General features: G+C 46.1%; 1 protein-coding gene across 1 annotated transcript in view; it reads left to right on the forward strand.

The window, feature by feature from the left end:
* The first annotated feature begins 738 nt into the window (after positions 1–738).
* NOM1 (nucleolar protein with MIF4G domain 1) overlaps positions 739–20,668 on the forward strand; it is a 49,678-nt gene continuing 29,748 nt past the window's right edge. The window contains exons 1-6 of the mRNA XM_073581596.1: positions 739–1,874; positions 5,629–5,753; positions 17,121–17,316; positions 17,734–18,057; positions 19,915–20,025; positions 20,302–20,466. Of these exons, the coding sequence (XP_073437697.1) occupies positions 834–1,874; positions 5,629–5,753; positions 17,121–17,316; positions 17,734–18,057; positions 19,915–20,025; positions 20,302–20,466 (1,962 nt within the window). The 5' untranslated portion in view covers positions 739–833. The remainder of the gene's footprint in view (positions 1,875–5,628; positions 5,754–17,120; positions 17,317–17,733; positions 18,058–19,914; positions 20,026–20,301; positions 20,467–20,668) is intronic.

Raw genomic sequence — 20,668 nt, forward strand, 5'->3', positions numbered from 1 at the left:
CTAGGCACATGTTCACACTATCCACTAAACAGAAAAAACTCATGAAAAAAAACAAATTAAGCAAATACCATGCAGTAAATAAATAAATAGCAATAGCGCATGAAATTAATATAGGGTGCTTAGTTAATATAATTTTCATCAAAAAAATGTAAAAGCCATCCCACCACGTCATGGTGACCTTATTCGGGATGGTCCTAACCTCTAATTTTAAAACCTTACCATTTGTCAGGTTTTAATACTAGAGGTTAGGACCATCCCAAACAGGGTCACCGTGACGTTAGAATGTGTCCGGCAGTATACAAATCACATACTTGTAGTCACTGGATGTGTGAACACCGCTCCATTCATTCTCTACGGGAAAAAGTGCAGCGCTCAGAATCCCTATAGGGAATGAAAGGAGCAACAGTCCATTCTCCCCAGGGATAATAGTGCCCCAGCGATCGGACCCCCCAATAATCAACACGTTATCACTTTTTTGGATAGGTGACAACTTTTTTTCACTGGTCAACCCATTTAATATGCAATTTGATTGAGCATTTAGTCTTATGAACAAAATTGGGGGGCTTTTTTTTCTTTCCTGGGACAGATTTTTTTTTCTAATGTTTAGCTTCTGATTTCCACTAATAATTGTTCCCAATATTGATTTTCCAAAAATGAGTGTGAACCTCCAAAACTTGAGAAGGCATACAATCATACTTTTGTACACACGGTGGCGCTGTGCACTACAGAGACTCCTGTACGAGGTGACGCGCTCTATCCACCGGAAGCGGCTGGTTTCCGGCAGTATGGCGGCGCCCAGTACAACGTGGGTGATGTGTCTGTAAGTAACGGGAATGAAGCGTAAGAGCTCGGCCCGGGGCGGCCCCGTGCAGATAAAGAAGCTCCAGCTCTCCGTGCAGCACTTTGTGGAGAAAGCGGAGGCTCCGGATGCTGAGACTCGAGGTGCTGCGGGATTCCCGGCCCATGCCGGCAGAGCGAAGAGCCGTAAGGAGCTGAGGAAGGAGAAGCGGCTCTCCAAGAAGATCAGGAGGAAAGCCTACTACGAGAGGAAGTTCCCAGGAAAACAGGGGGTCACTGAGAATGACCAGGGGGCATCCAAGGCCGCTCACCCCGCGGCAAAGAAGCCGCCAGCACCCGCTCAGGAGGGCAGAGAGGATCCACCCGTGAAGAAAGCTGCAGTCACAGCAAAGAGGCCAGACGCCAAGAAGAGGAAGAAAAAGAAGAAGCTCGGCAAAGAGGAGGCCAGGAAGAAGTGTCTGCTGGAGGCCAATGAGAAAGAGGACAAGGAGATCAAGAGGCTGGAGAGGAGCCTGAGAATGAACAGGAGGAGGAACAAGAGCTCCCTGCCCCAGGCCTTCACACAGGATGGTCTGGACTATATCCTGGGGGTCCTGGAACCCGGAGGGGCCAACTTTGGCCTCTACGATGATGAGGAAGAGGAGGCCAACACTGCAGAAAAACTGCAAAAACTGTATGAGGGTGTAGATGAGGAAGAGACTGGGAAGGACGACGGGAGTGATGAGGAAGAGATCGGGAAGGACGACGGGAGTGATGAGGAAGAGATCGGGAAGGACGACGGGGGTGATGAGGAAGAGATCGGGAAGGACGACGGGAGTGATGAGGAAGAGACGGGGAAGGATGATGGGAGTGATGAGGAAGAGAAGGGGAAGGACGACGGGAGTGATGAGGAGGAGAAAGGGTCTGAGATGGGTGATGACATTGATGGAGAAGAGGAAAATTATGTCAATGAAGGAGGCTATGCTGAGGAACAGCTGTCTGAAGAGGATGAGGCTGTAGAGCGGGAACGTGAAGCCTCCGGAGAAGAAATTGCAGAGGAGGAGGATGATGTGAATGAACCAGTTACTATTACCAAGGTATGTTTTTTGGTTTTGGTCCCGTTATAGCTTTAGTTTATTTTTGCTCTGGGGTTAAATAAAATAGTCTGTAACATTGTTCTTGATTTGAAAATTGCTAAAACCTTAATGGAAACCTGATGGACCACTTTGTCATATTATAGTGTGCGCAGAGATCTCTCAGGGTCAATTAAAAGGTTGTCTGGGTTATTTGTAAAAAAAAAAAAAAAAAAAACTGGAAATGTGTTAAAGTAGTAAAATGACTGTTACCGATTAAGTCCAACCTCCAGCACTTGCGGCTTCATTGGTCCTGCTGCTGTGACTTCACATGACTGCCACAACCTATTCCTGGTCTCAGTGGTAAGTCCAGTGATTGGCTGCAGTGGTCACATGAATGATCTACAGCAGGTGAGCATAGAAGGGCCGGCTGGAGGCAGGGAATTGAATATTTAAGTAATATGTATTTTTATACCACATTTCTAGGTCTTAAATTTAAAAAATCTTCCCACATTACTTTGTTAAACACATCTGGCCTGGCTGTTATGGAAGCTGCTATGATTCTAAAAGCCTCCATACATGTTATTGTCGGCCAATATCACTGGGTACAGCAGACAATCCAATGTGTATGGGTCACCAGCCAACATATAGTCAGGGAAGATGTCAATCAGGCATGTCCAGATTCGGACTGCCGATCACATTGTTTTCCTGGAGATAAGCTTCCAGCCGCCATGTGATTCAGCGGCTTGCTCAAAAAGAACACAGGAGCGCTCGGCCGAGCGAAGCCGCAACTGAGAACTTACAGCAGCCGGTGCCAGGTGATTTTTAATCACTAAAATCTGGGGAGGGAAAAAAGTTTTTTGTACTGCCGTAATCGCAATGACCCTGGGAGTCGTGTTAGTCACTTTTCCTTCACAGTGACTATCGTAAAAACAAAACAATGGTGGAATTGCGTTGTTTTTTTGTGTGTTTTTTTTAACCAACTCTCAGCACTTGGAATTTTATCCTTGTTTTGAGCACATTACATGGTAAAATAATTGACATAATTGAAAACTGCTGTACAATTTGTTCCTCAAGAAGACAAGTCCTCATACAGCTATGTTGGCAGAAAAATAAAAATGGGGCTGAAAAAAACGGAAACGTAAAAAATGAAAAATTGCCCAGTCTTTAAGTGGTTTCAACTATTAAATTAACTCACGGTAGTTGTTCCATTTTTATATGCTAGTGTAGAATTAAATTGTGGATTTATTTACAGTGTACCATGGTCAGGAATGTGGTGTGTCGATGTGTAGTGAGGCCGTATGTATCAAGAGCGGAGTATTGTTATCCAGTGTGTCAGTGAATGAGTGACAACAAATCTGTACTTGCTTTCACTATTTCTATAAATCTCATATTGTTCTGCCATTGCTTTTCACACTGACTAGAAGTTTGGAGCTTTGAGGTTGAGATGAAACTTTTTTTTAACCCTCTATGATCTGTACCGGGTTGTTTTATGTATAGACTCTATCGCTACATTTATGTGAAGATGGGTGCACAGTGGACATCTGTCTGTGATTGAGAGGCTGAATACGATGAACCCAAAACCAGGGGGGAAAAAATACTGACTGCTCTATTACCTCTAGTTAAAAGTTAACAGTAATGTGAATGGAGCCTCATTTACACTTGTGTCATTGCTGATGTAATTATCCCGGTTATAGGTATGTGCACACGCTAAGTATTTGCTGCAAACACCAAAGTGTTGCCAAAAATATGCAATATAAAATATGCACATTTTGACGCATTTTTTTTATGTTTTTTATTCTCCATTCATTAGAATTGGTGAAAAACGCTGAAAAAATTGACATGCTCCAAACTTGAAACTGCTTCCAATCTGCAAGGAAAAAATAAGCAACGAGTGCATGAGACTTCAGGAATCTCATTCACTTTGCTGGTATTAAGAAATCCTTTAGTTTTTGTAACAAAAATGCATGGAATAAAAGTGACAAAAACCCAGCAAATACTTACCTTTTTTATTATTATTTATTCCATGGCGCTTTACATGTGAAAAGGGGAAATATAGACAAGTGTAATATACAAGTGTAAGACAAGGGACACACAAGTACATAAGGAGAGGGGACCCTGCCCGCGAGGGCTCACAGTCTACAGGGATGGGTGAGGATACAGTAGGAGAGGGTAGAGCAGGTTGTGCGGTGGTTCAGTAGACAGAGGATCATTGCAGGCTGTAGGCTTGTCGGAACAGGTGGGTCTTCAGGTTCTTCTTGAAGGTTTCCGTTGATGGTGAGAGTCTGATGTGTTGCGGTAGGGAGTTCCAGAGTATGGGGGAAGCACGGGAGAAGTCTTGTATGCGGTTGTGGGAAGAAGAGCTAAGGGGGAGTAGAGAAGGAGATCTTGGGGTGATCGAAGGTTGCGTGCGGGTAGGTACCTAGAGACCATGTCACAGATGTATGGAGGAGACAGGTTGTGGATGGCTTTGTATGTCATGGTTTGGGTTTTGAATTGGATCCTCTGGGCAATAGGAAGCCAGTGAAGGGCCTGGCATAGGGGGGAGGCTGGGGAATAGCGGGGAGACAGGTGGATTAGTCGGGCAGCAGAGTGTAGGATGGACTGGAGCGGTGCTAGAGGGGAGGCCAGAGAGTAGGAGGTTGCAGTAGTCGAGGCGGGAGATAAGAGCATGCACTAGTGTTTTTGTGGTTTCGTGGTTGAGGAATGAGCGGATCCGGGAAATATTTTTGAGTTTGGGGCGGCAGGAGGAGGCGAGGGCTTGGATATGTGGTTTGAAAGAGAGCGCAGAGTCGAGGATCACCCCAAGGCACCGGGCATGCGGGACTGGGGAAAGAGAGCAGCCGTTGACATTGATGGATAGGTCTGGTGGAGGGGTAGAGTGAGATGGGGGAAAGATGATGAATTCTGTTTTGTCCATGTTCAGTTTGAGAAACCGAGCAGAGAAGAAGGCTGAGATAGCAGACAGACATTGTGGGATGTCAGTCAGTAAGGAGGCGAGGTTGGGTCCAGATAGGTAGATCTGCGTGTCATCGGCATAGAGGTGATACTGCAAACCATGGGATTCTATGAGCTGTCCCAAGCCGAAGGTATAGATGGAGAATAGTAGGGGTCCTAGGACAGAGCCTTGGGGAACACCGACAGACAGGGGGCGAGGTGAGGAGGTGGTATGTGAGAGAGAGACAGTGAATGTACGTTCCGTTAGGTATGATGAGATCCAGGATAGGGCCAAGTCTGTGATGCCAAGAGATGAGAGAGTCTGTAGCAGGAGGGAATGGTCTACGGTGTCGAAGGCAGAGGACAGGTCCAGGAGTAGGAGGACAGGGTAGTGTCGCTTGCTCTTGGCGGTTAGTAAGTCGTTAGTGACTTTAGTTAGGGCAGTTTCAGTTGAGTGATGCGGTCGGAAGCCAGATTGTAACCGGTCAAAGACTGAACAGGAGGAGAGGTGGGAGGACAGTTCAAGATATACATGCTGTTCCAGTAGTTTTGAGGCATGAGGGAGAAGAGATATCGGGCGATAGTTGGACACAGAGGATGAGTCTTTTTGCTTTGTTTTGTGGTTTTGCTCATTTGCACATTATCTATTGCTCATATACAGTCAGAGTATAATTGTATCACATTTCTATAGATTAAGGTATATTCATACATGTTGATTTAACCCTTTTTTTTTAACCTGGAGACTTTGCAATAATTATACAAAGTCACAGTGGTTGTGTTTAGGAAAAGGTGTCTATTATACCAAATGGGAAGCAATGATGACATTTTCTTTTTCTCTCAGACTCCTACAGGTGTGGACAAGAAATATGTTCCTCCTCACCTGAGACGATCTGCAGATGCTGCGGATGCAAAGAAGAGAGAAGAGCTGGAGAGGCTGAGGAAGAGCGTGAAGGGATTGATGAACAGGTATCGCATGTCGCAGCCACCTAAATAATAGCGTCCTTGATCCTGAGCCGGATGCTCGCTCTTGGCTCCAGGCCTGGAGTGCATATTCTACTTTATAGTTCATATTTTTAATTGACAGGATGAAACTCCGTCATCGGTAAATCATGGATAAGCTTCAGCTAATTAATTTACTCCCTTGTTGTGAGTGGAGGCTGCAGGTCACTCCGTGATGTATGGAGTTTACCCTTTGTCAGAACAAGTTGATATTCTCCTGAATAGTGCACCTTCTCCAATTATCGTTTCCCAAATGTTCATCAATTACGATTTATGATTGAATGTTAATTGGGTAGTGATTGATTAGCTTCACATTCCTCATCAGATTGCAAATGTGTAATAACAGAAGACTCCTACAAAGCCACTCGAAAAATTAGTTATGTCCGTACCTGGGAAAGCTGAATGATGCTCATTAGAGCTACCACACTTTCCCAGACCACTGAAAGGAAAAGCGGTCATATTATGAGTTCCTATGGGATATATCATAGCATAACTAGTTCCATTTATCATCAGAGCGTCTAGGAAAGCCGTAACTTGTAATGCCCTCATAATCGTTCTTGCCTTTCCTATATACTGCTTATGTTAGGTGCCATGTGCTGGAAGTATGAAAATTTCTCTTTCGCTTCATTGGGGGACACAGGAACCGTGGGTGTATGCTGCTGCCACTAGGAGGCTGACACTATGCAAATAAGAAAGTTAGCTCCTCCTCCGCAGTATACACCCCTCCGACTGGCGCTCAATTACTCAGTTTAGCTTAGTGTCAGTAGGAGGTGGACACGGGTCTTTCATTAGACCCTTATCTACCTCAGTGTGCGTCGTTTCTTTACAGGTTCCGAAGGGATACAGAGTGAATAGTCACATCTGTACTCCTACAAAGAGACTATAAGTGCAGCGTGTACTGCCACCCCGTATCCTCATATGTCTACCAGCCAGGAACACATATGCGTGTTCGCCTTCTGTCTCTCACCCACTCGCCTACCAGAGCTACTGTCGGTGGATGGAGACACGGTCTGCAACTGGAAATGGGGTAAGTCAGGACTGCAGGAGGTAAGTATCAGCAGGCTGAACCCCCCCTCTCCTTCCCATGATAGTAATCCCCCTGGGCGGTGGGGAACGGGCAAGCTTCCTTAAGCGGCATTACCTGTATTTAGCGTTCTCAGCGCCAGCGCCGCGAAAGTGCGGTTCTCTTAGACCTCCGCGCCGCCCCACGCTCTCTGGCGGCCGCCGTTTCTAATCCAGGCCCCGGCTTCAGTTCTGGCCTAGTTCTGAGGCGAGGCCACGCCCCCATTTTCAGGCGGGCTTTTTCTTCTGAGGAACAGTCCCGCCCATATGGCGCCGCCCACCGCTTCTCTGAGGGTTAGAGGCGTCGCAGGGGCCCGCCCACTCCTCCCAGTATAGGAGGGAGTGGAGTTTACTTATGCTCCTAACAGAGTGGCTACCTCCGCCTCCCTCTCTGGTGAGCTGATTCCCGCCCACAGCATTCAGGAGCGTTTGTTTACCTCACAGTTTTTCTTCAGCCTGTGAGCTGCTCGTCTCCGCTTCAGCGTGCTGTGTACACAGGTTCCGTGAGTAGCTCTGCGCTGCAGTCTGACGCCCTCCTCAGCTCTCCGTCCCCTAACCGTCTGGCACGGTTAGTGGGGTAGCTCATAATGTCTAATTCTAAACCAATTTGCTCTGCTTCTTCCTCTGTGGTAGTCAGTCATTTTGCATGTTCTTCTTGCAAACGCAAGTTTCCATCAGGTCAGTCCTCTCCCCTCTGTCAGGACTGCAGCAAGCCCACTGAACCCACCGCCCAGGAGCCCCCGGTTGTCCCGAGTGAGGTTGAGGCCCCTATCCCAGGGTGGGCTTCCTCTCTGTCTCAATCTGTGGCGGATCTCACCAAGGTGTCCCAGACCTTAGTGTCTGTACTGGATAAGTTGCCACTACAGACTTCTGCAGGACCCAGCAGGTCACAGGATGCTCCGGTCGAGCCTGTTAATATTAGCCGCAAAAGAGCCAGACGGGAGCACAGATCCGGTTCCTCTTCCTGTTCCGCATCGCCCCATAGTCCGTCCAAACAGCCGCCCTTATCAAGATCTTCCTCCCCTGAGCCAGGCGAGACTTTCTCGGATGGACCCTCCGAGGATGTTTTGGAGCTGGACTCGGACCAAATCGCTGATATAAGGGATATAGTTCAGAGCCTCACTGCAGCGATTAACCAGTCCTTAAATATCAAAGATTCTCCTGCGGAACCCGCGGACCAGGAGGTTTCTTTCAGACGGTCGAAATCACCTTCCAAGGTCTTCGCTCATCATTCGGAGTTCCAGAAAATCCGACCAGGCGTTTTCAAAGAGGAAAACGCCTTGGGGTGTTATATCCTTTCTCGCCGGAACTCATTGCAGACTGGTCAGCTTCACCGACCGTGGACCCTCCGGTTTCAAGACTGTCTAACAGCACGGTCCTTCCGATTTCTGGTGGAGCATCTCTAGCAGACACTAATGACAGAGTCATAGAATCTTTTGCTAAGTCAGCCTTCGAAGCGGCGTCTTCTGTTCTAAGCCCGGCCTTTGCTTCTACTTGGGCTTCTAAGGCCATAGCAAAATGGTCAAAGGACCTCCGCCAAGACATTTTGGCTGGAGACCAGCCAGAGCAGCTGGCGGATCTCGCTGACCAAATTTCGCGTGCAGGCGAATATTTGGTCTCGGCCTCCCTGGATGCCGCATCCTGCGCAGCTCAGGCATCATGCAACTTGGTGGCTATTAGGCGCACAGTTTGGCTTGGCAAGCGGACTTATCGTCAGAAAAGTCCCTCACCAGTTTACCGTTTCAGGGATCGCGTCTTTTCAGCGATAGGCTGGACCATATCATTAAGGATGCCACTGGGGGCACAAGCACCCTTCTTCCCCAGTCAAAATCTCGTCGACCTCCCCAGCAGAGGCCTCAACCGCGCCAAGAAAGGAAAAGAGTCTTCTTTAGGCCCACTCCTTCCTGGCGGTCTCATTCTACCCAGGGTAGATCTACCAGACCTAGACCTGGAAGATCTTCCTCCGCATGACTGGAATCAGAACACCGGAGCATACTCCCAGGTGGGCGGCCTTCTTCTTGCCTTCAGGGACGTATGGCTTGCCTCGGTGGAAGACGCTTGGGTCAGGGAAGTTGTATCTTCAGGATACAAATTAGAATTTGTTTCTCGTCCTCGGGATCGATTCTTCGAATCCCAACCCCCGACTTGGTTCCTGGTTTCTTTACAGCCATCGACTCTCTTCTCAAGTCGGGAGTGATTGTTCCAGTACAAAAAAAAGAGTGATTCACAGGTTTCTATTCAAACCTGTTTGTAGTGCCGAAAAAAGGAGGCACGGTTCGGCCCATTCTGGGCTTACAACTACTGAACAAAAGGGTCCGTCTGCGACATTTCAGGATGGAGTCCCTTTGTTCAGTAATCGCTTCCATAGAGGCACAAGAATTCCTGTGCTCCATAGACATTCAAGACGCCTATCTAATGTCCCAATCTTCCTGGGTCATCAAAAATTCCTGCGTTTCGCGATACATCAGGATCACGTTCAGTTTGTCGCCCTGCCGTTTGGGCTCGCCACCGCCCCCAGGGTTTTTGCAAAAATCATGGCAGCATTGATGGCCATTTTGAGGATCAGAGGTCTCGTGCTCTTCCCGTACCTCGACGACATCCTCATCAAAGCTCCATCCTTGCCCCAGGCTCTTGAAAGTCTCACCATTGTCTGCGACACTCTCTTGCTCGATTCGGGTGGATCATCAACACAAAAAAGTCCTGCCTTGTTCCAACACAACGCCTTGTGTTTCTAGGCATACTTTTCGACACTCGTCAGGCAAAGGTCTTCCTACCCGACGACAAGAGAGTAACTCTTCGGCGGGATGTTCGTTTGCTTCAGGGCCCCCGACTCATTTCCCTCCCATCAGCCATGAGAGTTCTAGGGAGGATGGTTGCAACGTCGGAGGCGATTCCCTCCACCCAATTCCACTCAAGACCGCTTCAGCGGGCCATTCTGTCGCAGTGGAACAAGTCTGTCTCCTCACTGGATCTTCCAATTCGACTCTCATTTCAGGTCAAGCTGTCCCTCAATTGGTGGCTAACATCCAGGGCTGTGGAGTCGGAGTCGGTGCTCATTTTGGTGGAGTTGGAGTCGGTATAAAATGGACCGATTCCTAAAATATATAATAAATTGAGTACAGTAGTTCAATGCAGAATATGCTGAATATTTTTTCATAGGAATTTGGGAAAGTTATGAAATGTCCTATAAAATGGCTGTTATATTCCTGATCTAAGGCTACATTCACACACAGCGTTTTTCCTGCGTTTTTTGAGGATAAGTTTTTCAGTTGCAAAAGCAGATCAGCTTTTTAAAAAACTGCATCACCTGAAAGGTTTTTGAGCTCATAGATAATGTTTTCAATAGCAAAAGCAGATTAGAAATCTGCTCTATCTATACATCCATTTATCCATATCTGAATCCATATCATATCTGTACCAAAAAGAATGAAAGCCGGATAGCACACAGACTAAGGCTACTTTCACACTAGCGTCGTGCACTGCACGTCGCTATGCGTCGTTTTGGAGAAAAAACGCATCCTGCAAAGTTGCCCGCAGGATGCGTTTTTTCTCCATAGACTAACATTAGCGACGCATTGCGACGTTTGGGCACACGTCGCATCCGTCGAACGACGGATGCGCCGTGTTTTGGCGGCCGTGACGCACAAAAAAACGTTACATGTAACTTTTTTGTGCGTCGTCTCCGCCATTTTCGACCGCGCATGCGCGGCCGAAACTCCGCCCCCTCCTCCCCGGACATTACAATGGGGCAGCGGATGCGATGAAAAACTGCATCCACTGCCCCCGTTGTGCGGCGCTTCCACACTATGCGTCGGTGCGCTGCAACGTCGCATAGCGACGTGCAGTGCACGACGCTAGTGTGAAAGTAGCCTAACACTCCTTTTTTTTTTTTTTTTTTTTTTTTTTTTTTTTTTTTTGCACCAGTCAGGGACACCTCATAGCTGCCCAAAAGGACGCCCAGGACAGGCATTGCTCGTCTTCAGTAACACATCAACATCAATTGATAGTTGGAATAAATAGACTGCATTCACCACATCTTCTTAAGGTGCAGGCTTTATTTTCAAGTGTTGTAGGGGTGTGCAGTATGAAGTATGAGGTTCTGCAGCAGCTGAGGTGTGCAGTATGAAATTCTGCGGAACAGCATGAGGTTCTGGCCCCCCAGGTTTGATCCTGGCTACGCCCATAGTGTGAATGTAGCCTGAGGATCTAGGCTTTGTCTTAGCTGAGATAAGTCATAGTGTGTGTGTGTGTGTATATATGTATATGTGTGTCTATATATATATCTAGTACAGCCCAAAAGTTTGGACACACCTTCTCATTCAAAGAGTTTTCTTTATTTTCATGACTATGAAAATTGTAGATTCACTCTGAAGGCATCAAGACTGTGAATTAACACATGTGGAATTATATAATTAACAAAAAAGTGTGAAACTGAAAATGTCTTATATTCTAGGTTCTTCAAAGTAGCCACCTTTTGCTTTGATTACTGCTTTGCACACTCTTGGCATTCTCTTGATGAGCTTCAAGAGGTAGTCACCGGAAATAGTTTCCACTTCACATGTGTGCCCTGTCAGGTTTAATAAGTGGGATTTTTTGCCTTATAAATGGGGTTGGGACCATCAGTTGTGTTGTGCAGAAGTCTGGTGGATACACAGCTGATAGTCCTACTGAATAGACTGTTAGAATTTGTATTATGGCAAGAAAAAAGCAGCTAAGTAAAGAAAAACGAGTGGCCATCATTACTTTAGGAAATGAAGGTCAGTCAGTTCGAAAAATTGGGAAAACTTTGAAAGTGTCCCCAAGTGCAGTGGCAAAAACCGTCAAGCGCTACAAAGAAACTGGCTCTCATGAGGACTGCCCCAGGAAAGGAAGACCAAGAGTCACCTCTGCTGCAGAGGATAAGTTCATCCGAGCCACCAGCCTCAGAAATCACAGGTTAACAGCAGCTCAGATTAGAGACCAGGTCAATGCCACACAGAGTTCTAGCAACAGACACATCTCTACAACAACTGTTAAGAGGAGACTTTGTGCAGCAGGCCGTCCTGGTAAAATAGCTGCTAGGAAACCACTGCTAAGGACAGGCAACAAGCAGAAGAGACTTGTTTGGGCTAAGGAACACAAGGAATGGACATTAGACCAGTGAAAATTTGTGCTTTGGTCTGATGAGTCCAAATTTGAGATCTTTGGTTCCAACCACCGTGTCTTTGTGCGACGCAGAAAAGGTGAACAGATGGACTCTACATGCCTGTTTCCCACCGTGAAGCATGGAGGAGGAGGTGTGATAGTGTGGGGGTGCTTTGCTGGTGACATTGTTGGGGATTTATTCAAAATTGAAGGCATACTGAACCAGCATGGCTACCACAGCATCTTGCAGCAGCATGCTATTCCATCCGGTTTGCGTTTAGTTGGACCATCATTTATTTTTCAACAGGAAAAGGCTGTGTAAGGGCTGTTTGACCAAGAAGGAGAGTGATGGGATGCTACGCCAGATGACCTGGCCTCCACAGTCACCAGATCTGAATCCAATCGAGATGGTTTGGGGTGAGCTGGACCGCAGAGTGAAGGCAAAAGGGCCAACAAGTGCTAAGCATCTCTGGAAACTCCTTCAAGACTGTTGGAAGACCATTTCCGGTGACCACCTCTTGAAGCTCATCAAGAGAATGCCAAGAGTGTGCAAAGCAGTAATCAAAGCAAAAGGTGGCTACTTTGAAGAACCTAGAATATAAGACATGTTTTCAGTTGTTTCACATTTTTTTGTTAATTATATAATTCCACATGTGTTAATTCATAGTTTTGATGCCTTCAGAGTGAATCTACAATTTTCATAGTCATGAAAATAAAGAAAACTTTTTAATGAGGTGTGTCCAAACTTTTGGTCTGTACTGTATATATGTAATCAATATTATACAGTGTTACATATTTACAATTTATTAGTTTTTTGTGTTCTAAAGTTGTATTCCAATAAATAGATAGTATGTTCTACCTAAATATCTTGATTATTGGATCATAGAAATGATTAAATGTCTGATGTTCACATTGTACTACAATAAATTTTTCGCTTAAATATAAGCAATATATGTCGGAGTCGTGGAGTTGGAGTTGGTGTAAGGGAAATTGAGGAGTCGGAGTCGCAGGTTCGGCTTACCGACTCCACAGCCCTGCTAACATCTCCTCTTATCGCCCAGGGCCGATCGTTCCTTCCGGTACATTGGCAAGTGGTGACGACAGACGCCAGTCTTCTGGGCTGGGGCGCAGTGTTTCGCCATCTCACGGTACAGGGCCGTTGGTCAAGGCAGGAAGCGACTCTTCCGATCAACGTCCTAGAGATACGGGCTATTTTCCTGTCCCTGATTCATTGGGACAAGCTGCTCAAAGGTCTGCCAATCAGAAGGACAATGCCACAGCGGTGGCATATATCAACCACCAGGGAGGGGCTCGGAGTTCCTCGGCGTTGGCCGAGGTATCCAAGATACTTCATTGGGCAGAAATATCAGTCCCAGCGATATCCGCCGTGCACATTCCGGGTGTGGAAAACGAGGCCACCGACTTTCTCAGCCGCAAAGGCCTCGCAGCAGGGGAATGGTCCCTGCATCAGGAAGTCTTCCAACAGATTTGCCTTCGTCGGGGTACTCCGGACGTGGATCTGATGGCGTCCCGTCTGAACAAGAAAGTTCCACGGTTCGTATCCAGGGCCCGTGATCCCCTCGCAGTGGGCGCCAATCCTCTGACCATTCCTTGGTCACAGTTCGCGCTCCCCTATCTGTTCCCTCCTCTTCCTCTTCTTCCCAAGCTGTTGAAGAAGATCAAGGCAGAAGGGGTACCAGAAGGTCTTGGTTCGCGGACATCGTCAACCTTCTCGCGGACGCTCCTTGGACACTCCCAGACAGACCAGATCTGCTGTCTCAGGGTCCGATTTACCATCCCAATTCTCGGTCGCTCAATTTGACGGCGTGGCCATTGAGACCGCGGTACTGAAAAAGTCAGGGTTTTCAGATCGGGTAATTCACACAATGATCCGGGCTAGGAAGGCTTCGTCTTCCAAAATATACTATAGAATGTGGAAGGCATATTTTCGTTGTTGTGAGTCCAATCGCGTTCCGCCAATGTCTTTCTCGCTCCCTTCTATTCTAGCATTCCTCCAGGTAGGCCTGGACGGGAGTCTGGCCCTTAGTTCTCTAAATGGGCAAGTTTCGGCACATTCAATTCTTTTCCAGAAGACGCTATCCTCTCAGCCGCAGGTAAAAACCTTTTTACAAGGGGCGGCCCATGCAGTTCTTCCTTATCGGGCTCCAGTGGATCACTGGGATCTCAATTTAGTCCTAGAGGCTCTACAAGGTTCCCCCTTTGAGCCTCTCAAGGAGGTTTCTCTATCTCTTCTCTCTTGGAAGGTGAAGTGGTCTTTCTAGTGGCCATTACTTCCATCCGACGTGTCTCTGAGTTGGCAGCTCTTTCTTGTCAACCTCCTTTTTTAGTGATTCACCAAGATAAAGTTGTTCTACGGCCTCCGCCGTCCTTTCTTCCCAAGGTGGTATCTGCTTTCCACTTGAATGAAGACATCGTTCTACCTTCTTTCTGCCCGGCTCCAGTTCATCCCCGGGAACGCTCCTTGAACAGACTGGACCTGGTCAGGGCGACGAAGATCTACTTGGCTAGAACCGATGCGTTCCGGAAGACAGATTCTCTTTTCGTCATCCCAGATGGGGCTCGAAAAGGCCTGTCGGCCTCCAAGGCGACTATTGTGCGCTGGATCAGATCGGCTATCTTAGAGGCTTATCGGATAAAGAACAGAGTGCCCCCTTCTGGGATTAAGGCTCGCTCCACTCGGGCAGTGGGCACATCCTGGGCGGTTCACCACAGGGCTTCTGCGATGCAGCTTTGTAAAGCTGCAACCTGGTCCTCTGTTCACACCTTTGTAAAATTTTACAAGGTCCACACCTACGATTTGGCGGATGCCAGCCTAGGAATAAAGGATCTTGCAGGCGGTGGTGGTGAGTCCGCTGACCTGATGGAAGTTTGTTTCCCACCCCAGGGACTGCTTTGGGACGTCCGATGGTTCCTGTGTCCCCCAATGAAGCTATAGAGAAAGCAGGATTTTTAGTTGCTTACCGTAAAATCTGTTACTCGGAGCCTTCATTGGGGGACACAGCACCCTCCCATGTTTTCTACTTCTTTACTTTGTTTTATGTAATATAGTTCTAGTTGAATTGTTGGTTTACTTTATATTACTTCTCCTACTGCTTTCTCACTGAGTAATTGAGCGCCAGGCGGTGGGGTGTATACTGCGGAGGAGGAGCTAACTTTCTTTTTTGCATAGTGTCAGCCTCCTAGTGGCAGCAGCATACACCCATGGTTCCTGTGTCCCCCAATGAAGGTTCTGAGAAACAGATTTTACGGTAAGCAACTAAAAATCCTGTTATCCTCAGGCCCATAATGTCATGAAGGGGTTTGATTAATTTTGGGACTGAAGTATTCAGTAAAAGTAGCATTTTGTGCTGAATTTGGGGAAACCATTTGTTATATTAGTTGTGTTCAGCAGTTTCATTTGTTCGTTGTTTTTTTTGCAGTCAGCTGAAAGTTTAACATTTAAGAACAAGGTTGCAATGGCGGCTGAATCATTGTGAGCGCAGCTATAAAATTCTGAGCTGCTGCATGTCTTTAAAAATCAGTTTTTAGCACTTTTTTTCCCCATTTTAAAAATTAACATTTATTGGAAACTAGTCAGACCCATAATAGTCAATCGGGCATCTCTGCTTCTGTGTGCATCAACATGCAACAGATCAATTTGGACATTAAAGGGGTTATCCGCAACACTTGTAATTTTTTTTTCCTTATGTGGCCAGGATCTTACATCTTGGATACCCGCTGTTTACCCTAGATACCAGCTTGCTCGCTGGTCCTGATCACTGGTGAGTCTGTCTAACTATGTCCCAGCGATCCCATCCATGTCGGATCGTTGGTGGGATCGCTGGGACATCGTTGTGTGTAACGGGGCCTTAAGTTTAAAGCTAGGTTCATACTGCGTTAAAGCAGCCCATTTAACGCATAGCGTTGACGGGCTGCATTAACGCTATAGCATAACGCAATCGCATTATGCTATATCGCTAGCGCAGATGCTTCATCAGCGCTAGCGGGGACGGACCCTCGGACGCTGCAGCCCGCGTCTGTGTCCAATGTAAGCTGGCAGAGATTGGCACTGGGCTGAACAGGCAAGTAGTTAGTAACTACCTGCCTGTAAGATCTTAGCCCGATTAGGAAAAAATTACTGAAATCTCGGATAACCAGTCTCATTCAATTTATCTGTCCCTAAAAATGGAACAGACAGAAGGATTGTCTGCACGCTGAGTGCACGTCTTCTTCTAAACGCCATCACTTTATCATAACGGGGGCACCCATACCAGTCTTGGCAATGTAGGGGCCACAGTACATGGTAGTATCCAAAGTGAATGGCGTTGTCCTGCAGTTTCCTTCACTGTTGGTGGTCAGGAATCTGGAAAAAAAAAGGACCACAGCAATCCAAGTCTGTACAATATTTCCTTCATTGTCAGGATTTATGGGAATATAACTTCAAGTGATTGAAAATCCCAGTGAAATGATGTCAATTTATCATATGGAAATACCCTTTGAAATTCAAATTTAAAGGGGTCGTCCACCTCTACAGACAGATTTATTTATTTATTTTTTTTACTTAAAAATGCATGTATTAAAAATAAAATACTTTCTTTAAATCCATTTAGTTAAAAATGTTGTACTGTTTGGCTTTTACAAGCTTTTTTTCCCTGCACATTTAACATTGGTGTGGTCTTAAATGAGCTGAGAGAAGAATCAGGAAAAATGAAAAGGCAGATAGAGAGTTAGAAACGCTCCCATTAGACAGAATGAGCTCTCTGACAGATTCTCGGTTCACCCGTTCTGCAGCCAGCAATAGACAGTGCAATACAGAGGCTATAGAAAGCAAATGGTGCAAATTGTCTAATGACACCCAACAATAAAAATAAATTTATTTAAAGAATGGGAGGAAAAATGGTCAAATGGTCATCTCCTTTAATGCCTACATGATACTATTAATTGTATACCGTAACCCAGTAGACGGCATGTGATGGCTGCTGACAACCAGGATGTTATCACTGCCCTCTGATCGATAGAGAGACGTCGATGTAAGAACCCCTGGGTTCAGATGTGGACATTTATTAGAGTGCTGCAAATGTGCAGAATTTTAACACCCACAATAATTTCTGATCACCGTACCAAATAACATCTTATTTCTTGTCGTAGACTGAGTGAACCAAATATGGCGTCCATCAGCGGGCAACTTGAAGAACTCTACATGAGCAACAGCAGGAAAGATATGAGTGACACCTTATCCGATATCACCCTCAATGCCTGCATCACGCCAGCAAAAATGCCTGACCGACTTATGATGGAGCATGTGCTTCTCATCAGTATTTTACACCATACAGTAGGGATCGAGGTAACAAGGCCCATCTTGCTACATTAGCATATGGTATAGACAGAAAAGTTCAGCATTTGTTAAACCAATTTGAATCACATTTCTATCTGCTAAATCTAAAGACTTTTTAAAAAAATAAATGCATTTATCACCTGTTCACAGGATAGATGATGATTGCGCCAAGAATGGAGGATCTGTGAAAATGGACCTCCGCTCCATCACCTTCACTGAGATTGACAAAACTGCTTTCACCATAAGATCCATGAAAGTGAATGGCACCACTACTTCATAAGGGTCTTTAGGACCTACCTGTAGGGATTAGTGGGATCCCAGTGGTTGCATCCAAGCAATAAACACATATCATGTGAATGGGATATAAATATATGTGTAAAGAATCCTTAGGAAAATCACTTTTTTATTTATTTTTTTTTCTTCCAGGTCGGGGCACACATCCTGGAAACGGTGGTGAAGCAGTTTCATGACCAACATGGAGATGTCACAGATAGTAAAGAGTGTGATAACCTTCTCACTTTTATCGGACACTTGTACAACTTCCACGTCATCGACTCCCGCCTGGTGTTTGATATTTTAAAGATACTGGTGTCCACATTTACAGAGAGGAACATAGAGCTCGTCCTGCTGCTGCTGAAAAATGTTGGTTTCTCTCTGCGAAAAGATGATGCTCTGGCACTTAAAGAACTGATCTGCGAGGCTCAGAACAAAGCCAGCACTGTGGATAAGAAATTCCAAGATCAATCTCGTGTGAGAGCCTATATAAAATGTATTCTTTATGCTTAGTTGTCTGTGTGTCATAGTCAGGTCTGCACACAGTCATAGTGAAAGCTGTCGCAAAGAGTTTTTATTTTACCGTATTACACGATGCCAAAGAGGGAACTTAATGCACGAAAGAGGTGGCAGCTCCATCTTCAGAGACCCGGCTAAGCAGCCGCGCTTTCTCCTGAATAGTCCCAAAATCTGATAAAGCAAGAGAGAAAATCTCAAATTATTTGCATGTCTGTACTGACCAGAAGTACACTAGAGAGGAATCTTTAAAAGCTAATGGATTATTTCAATAAATGGAAGGCAACAGCATATTTCATGGTTTTATTTATGGTAGTTATTACGTGGCTCACCTGAATATAACCTGTAAAATCCTGTCAAGCGTGCTTATAATGTTCCTTAAGGCCAGCTCTAAGTCTCCTCCGCTTTTCCAAAAGCTGAGCTCAGCGGCTCTGCCAGAGTTGATAACACGAACCGCTGAACTGCTGCGCTCAGTTATTGGTTGCAGTGCTGTCAATGTCATGTCAGCGCAGCAAACATCGGGAGCAGCGGTGGAGACTCAGCGCCCAGATGTGGAGATGATGAGTAAAGAACAGTGTTTCTAAATCAAACTGCAGCCAGGGGTAGGGATTTTTCAAAATCCGGAAAACCCATTTAACAGTGCGCCACCTACTGCATGCTCATGATAGCCCCACTATAGTACAAACCTGCAGCTGTTGCATATTCCATCAGTCGTATTTGTACCTATTTTGCCCTGGCTGTGGTATTGCAGCCAGGAGAGAACAGAAGATATTAGTCTCCCACTTTGGCAATTGGAGGTGAGACAACATCATTCTAACATATATTCAGTGGATAGGTGAGAACTAGTGATGGGCGAACGTGCTCGGATAAGGTGTTATCGGAAAATGCTTGTGTGCTAATAGTATTTGAGCAAACTGAAGATATTCTATGTTCAAGTGCCCGCGGCTGCATGTCTCCCTGCATGTTTCGGCTGTTGAACAGCCGTGAGACATGCAGCCTCAGGGACTTGAACATATTATTCAAGCACATCAAAGACACTGTTACCACCCAAGCATGCTCAGATAACACTTTATCCGAGCATGTTTGCCCATCACTAGTGAGAACATATTTAGACTTGATAATAATTTAATAGCACCAAGGGCTATTTCCCTGAATAAAAGTGCTTTCAGCATTGATGAGGCTAGTTTCAGACTAGCGTTTCCGGGCGCAGCGCATGACCGCTGCTAAGCTCCGCCCCGGCCGCTCCCCCTCCATTCAGCTCCTCTGATCGCATGATGCTGCATGCGATCAGCGTACCCTATATTTAGCGTTGGGTACGCTGGTCGTGCGCTGGCACACTTGCTGGCGCATCTGCCCTTTTGGCGCTGCGCTGAGCGCACAAAAATGCAACACAGTGCGTTTGGCGCATGTCGGCGCAGCGCCGAAAGGGCATATGCGCCGGCAAAAGTGTGCCAGCGCACGACCAACGTTCCCAACGCTAAATATAGGGTACGCTGATCGCATGCAGCGTCATGCGATCAGAGGAGGAGCTGACCGGAGGGGGCGCGAGCGGGGGCGGAGCTTAGCGGCGGCCCTGCGCTGCGCCCGGAAACGCTAGTCTGAAACTAGCCTGATGGTTACCACTGAGGTGGTGTGAACACGTGCCGATGTGTGGCTTAATTTCTGTATTAGGTCACAGACCGTATTTACCGCAAAAGAAAACTGTCCGTCATTTTGGGCAGCGTGTGACAACATTTGGCATTATGTTTCCTAGTTTCTGTAAATACACAATTTCCAATGTTACAAATGAATAAGACGTTTGCTGCTTCTTTATTCTAGGTCCGCTTTATGCTGGAGATCATGTTGGCACTAAAGAACAACGATATGCGCAAAATACCAGGTTATGACCCCGAACCAGTGGAGAAATTACGTAAACTTCAACGTTCATTGGTAGGAGAGTTTTCAAGTAAAACACACTGAGCTTGTCTCTAGCCTGTAACTATAGGGGGCGCATAGTCCTGCATAGGAGCTGTGTACACGTCTGTTTTTTTTTTTTTTCCAAACATTGTACGTCAAGACAGTTGAATCATTTTGCATCTTTATTTTATTTGTTGAGCAACAAAAATTAGTTGCAATAAAGTATTGATAATTGTAAGAAATATATTAGAAATATGACTGAGGATTTATGTATCAGTTTGTCAGTAAAGTTTTGTTGTGTTTATGCAGGTTCACAACAACGTGTCCGGCAGTGACACCCGTCTCCGTGTGTCCCTGGAGAATATTCTGGAAGCCGACAAGATTGGTCGCTGGTGGATTGTTGGATCATCATGGAGCGGAGCACCAATGATAGGACAATCCACAGTAAAGACATCGGCACCAGCAGTTGGAAAGGTATTTCTTGCCTATTGTTGTGTTTTTTTTTTTTTTTTTAAATTCACAAATGTTTTTATTCTTTGTAGTCCCTGCTATGTGATATTGATAGTTGAGCCTAAATCATGAAAACAGGATATTTATCATGTTTCCAAAGCCCATGTCCTGCTTTTAGTGTGGACGGGGAGGATACCTTCTGCCAGTACAGACCCCACCTGACAAA

Source organism: Dendrobates tinctorius, unplaced genomic scaffold, assembly GCF_039654945.1.
Source record: "Dendrobates tinctorius isolate UK_male_01 unplaced genomic scaffold, ASM3965494v1 ptg000070l, whole genome shotgun sequence".
Lineage (NCBI taxonomy): Eukaryota > Metazoa > Chordata > Amphibia > Anura > Dendrobatidae > Dendrobates > Dendrobates tinctorius.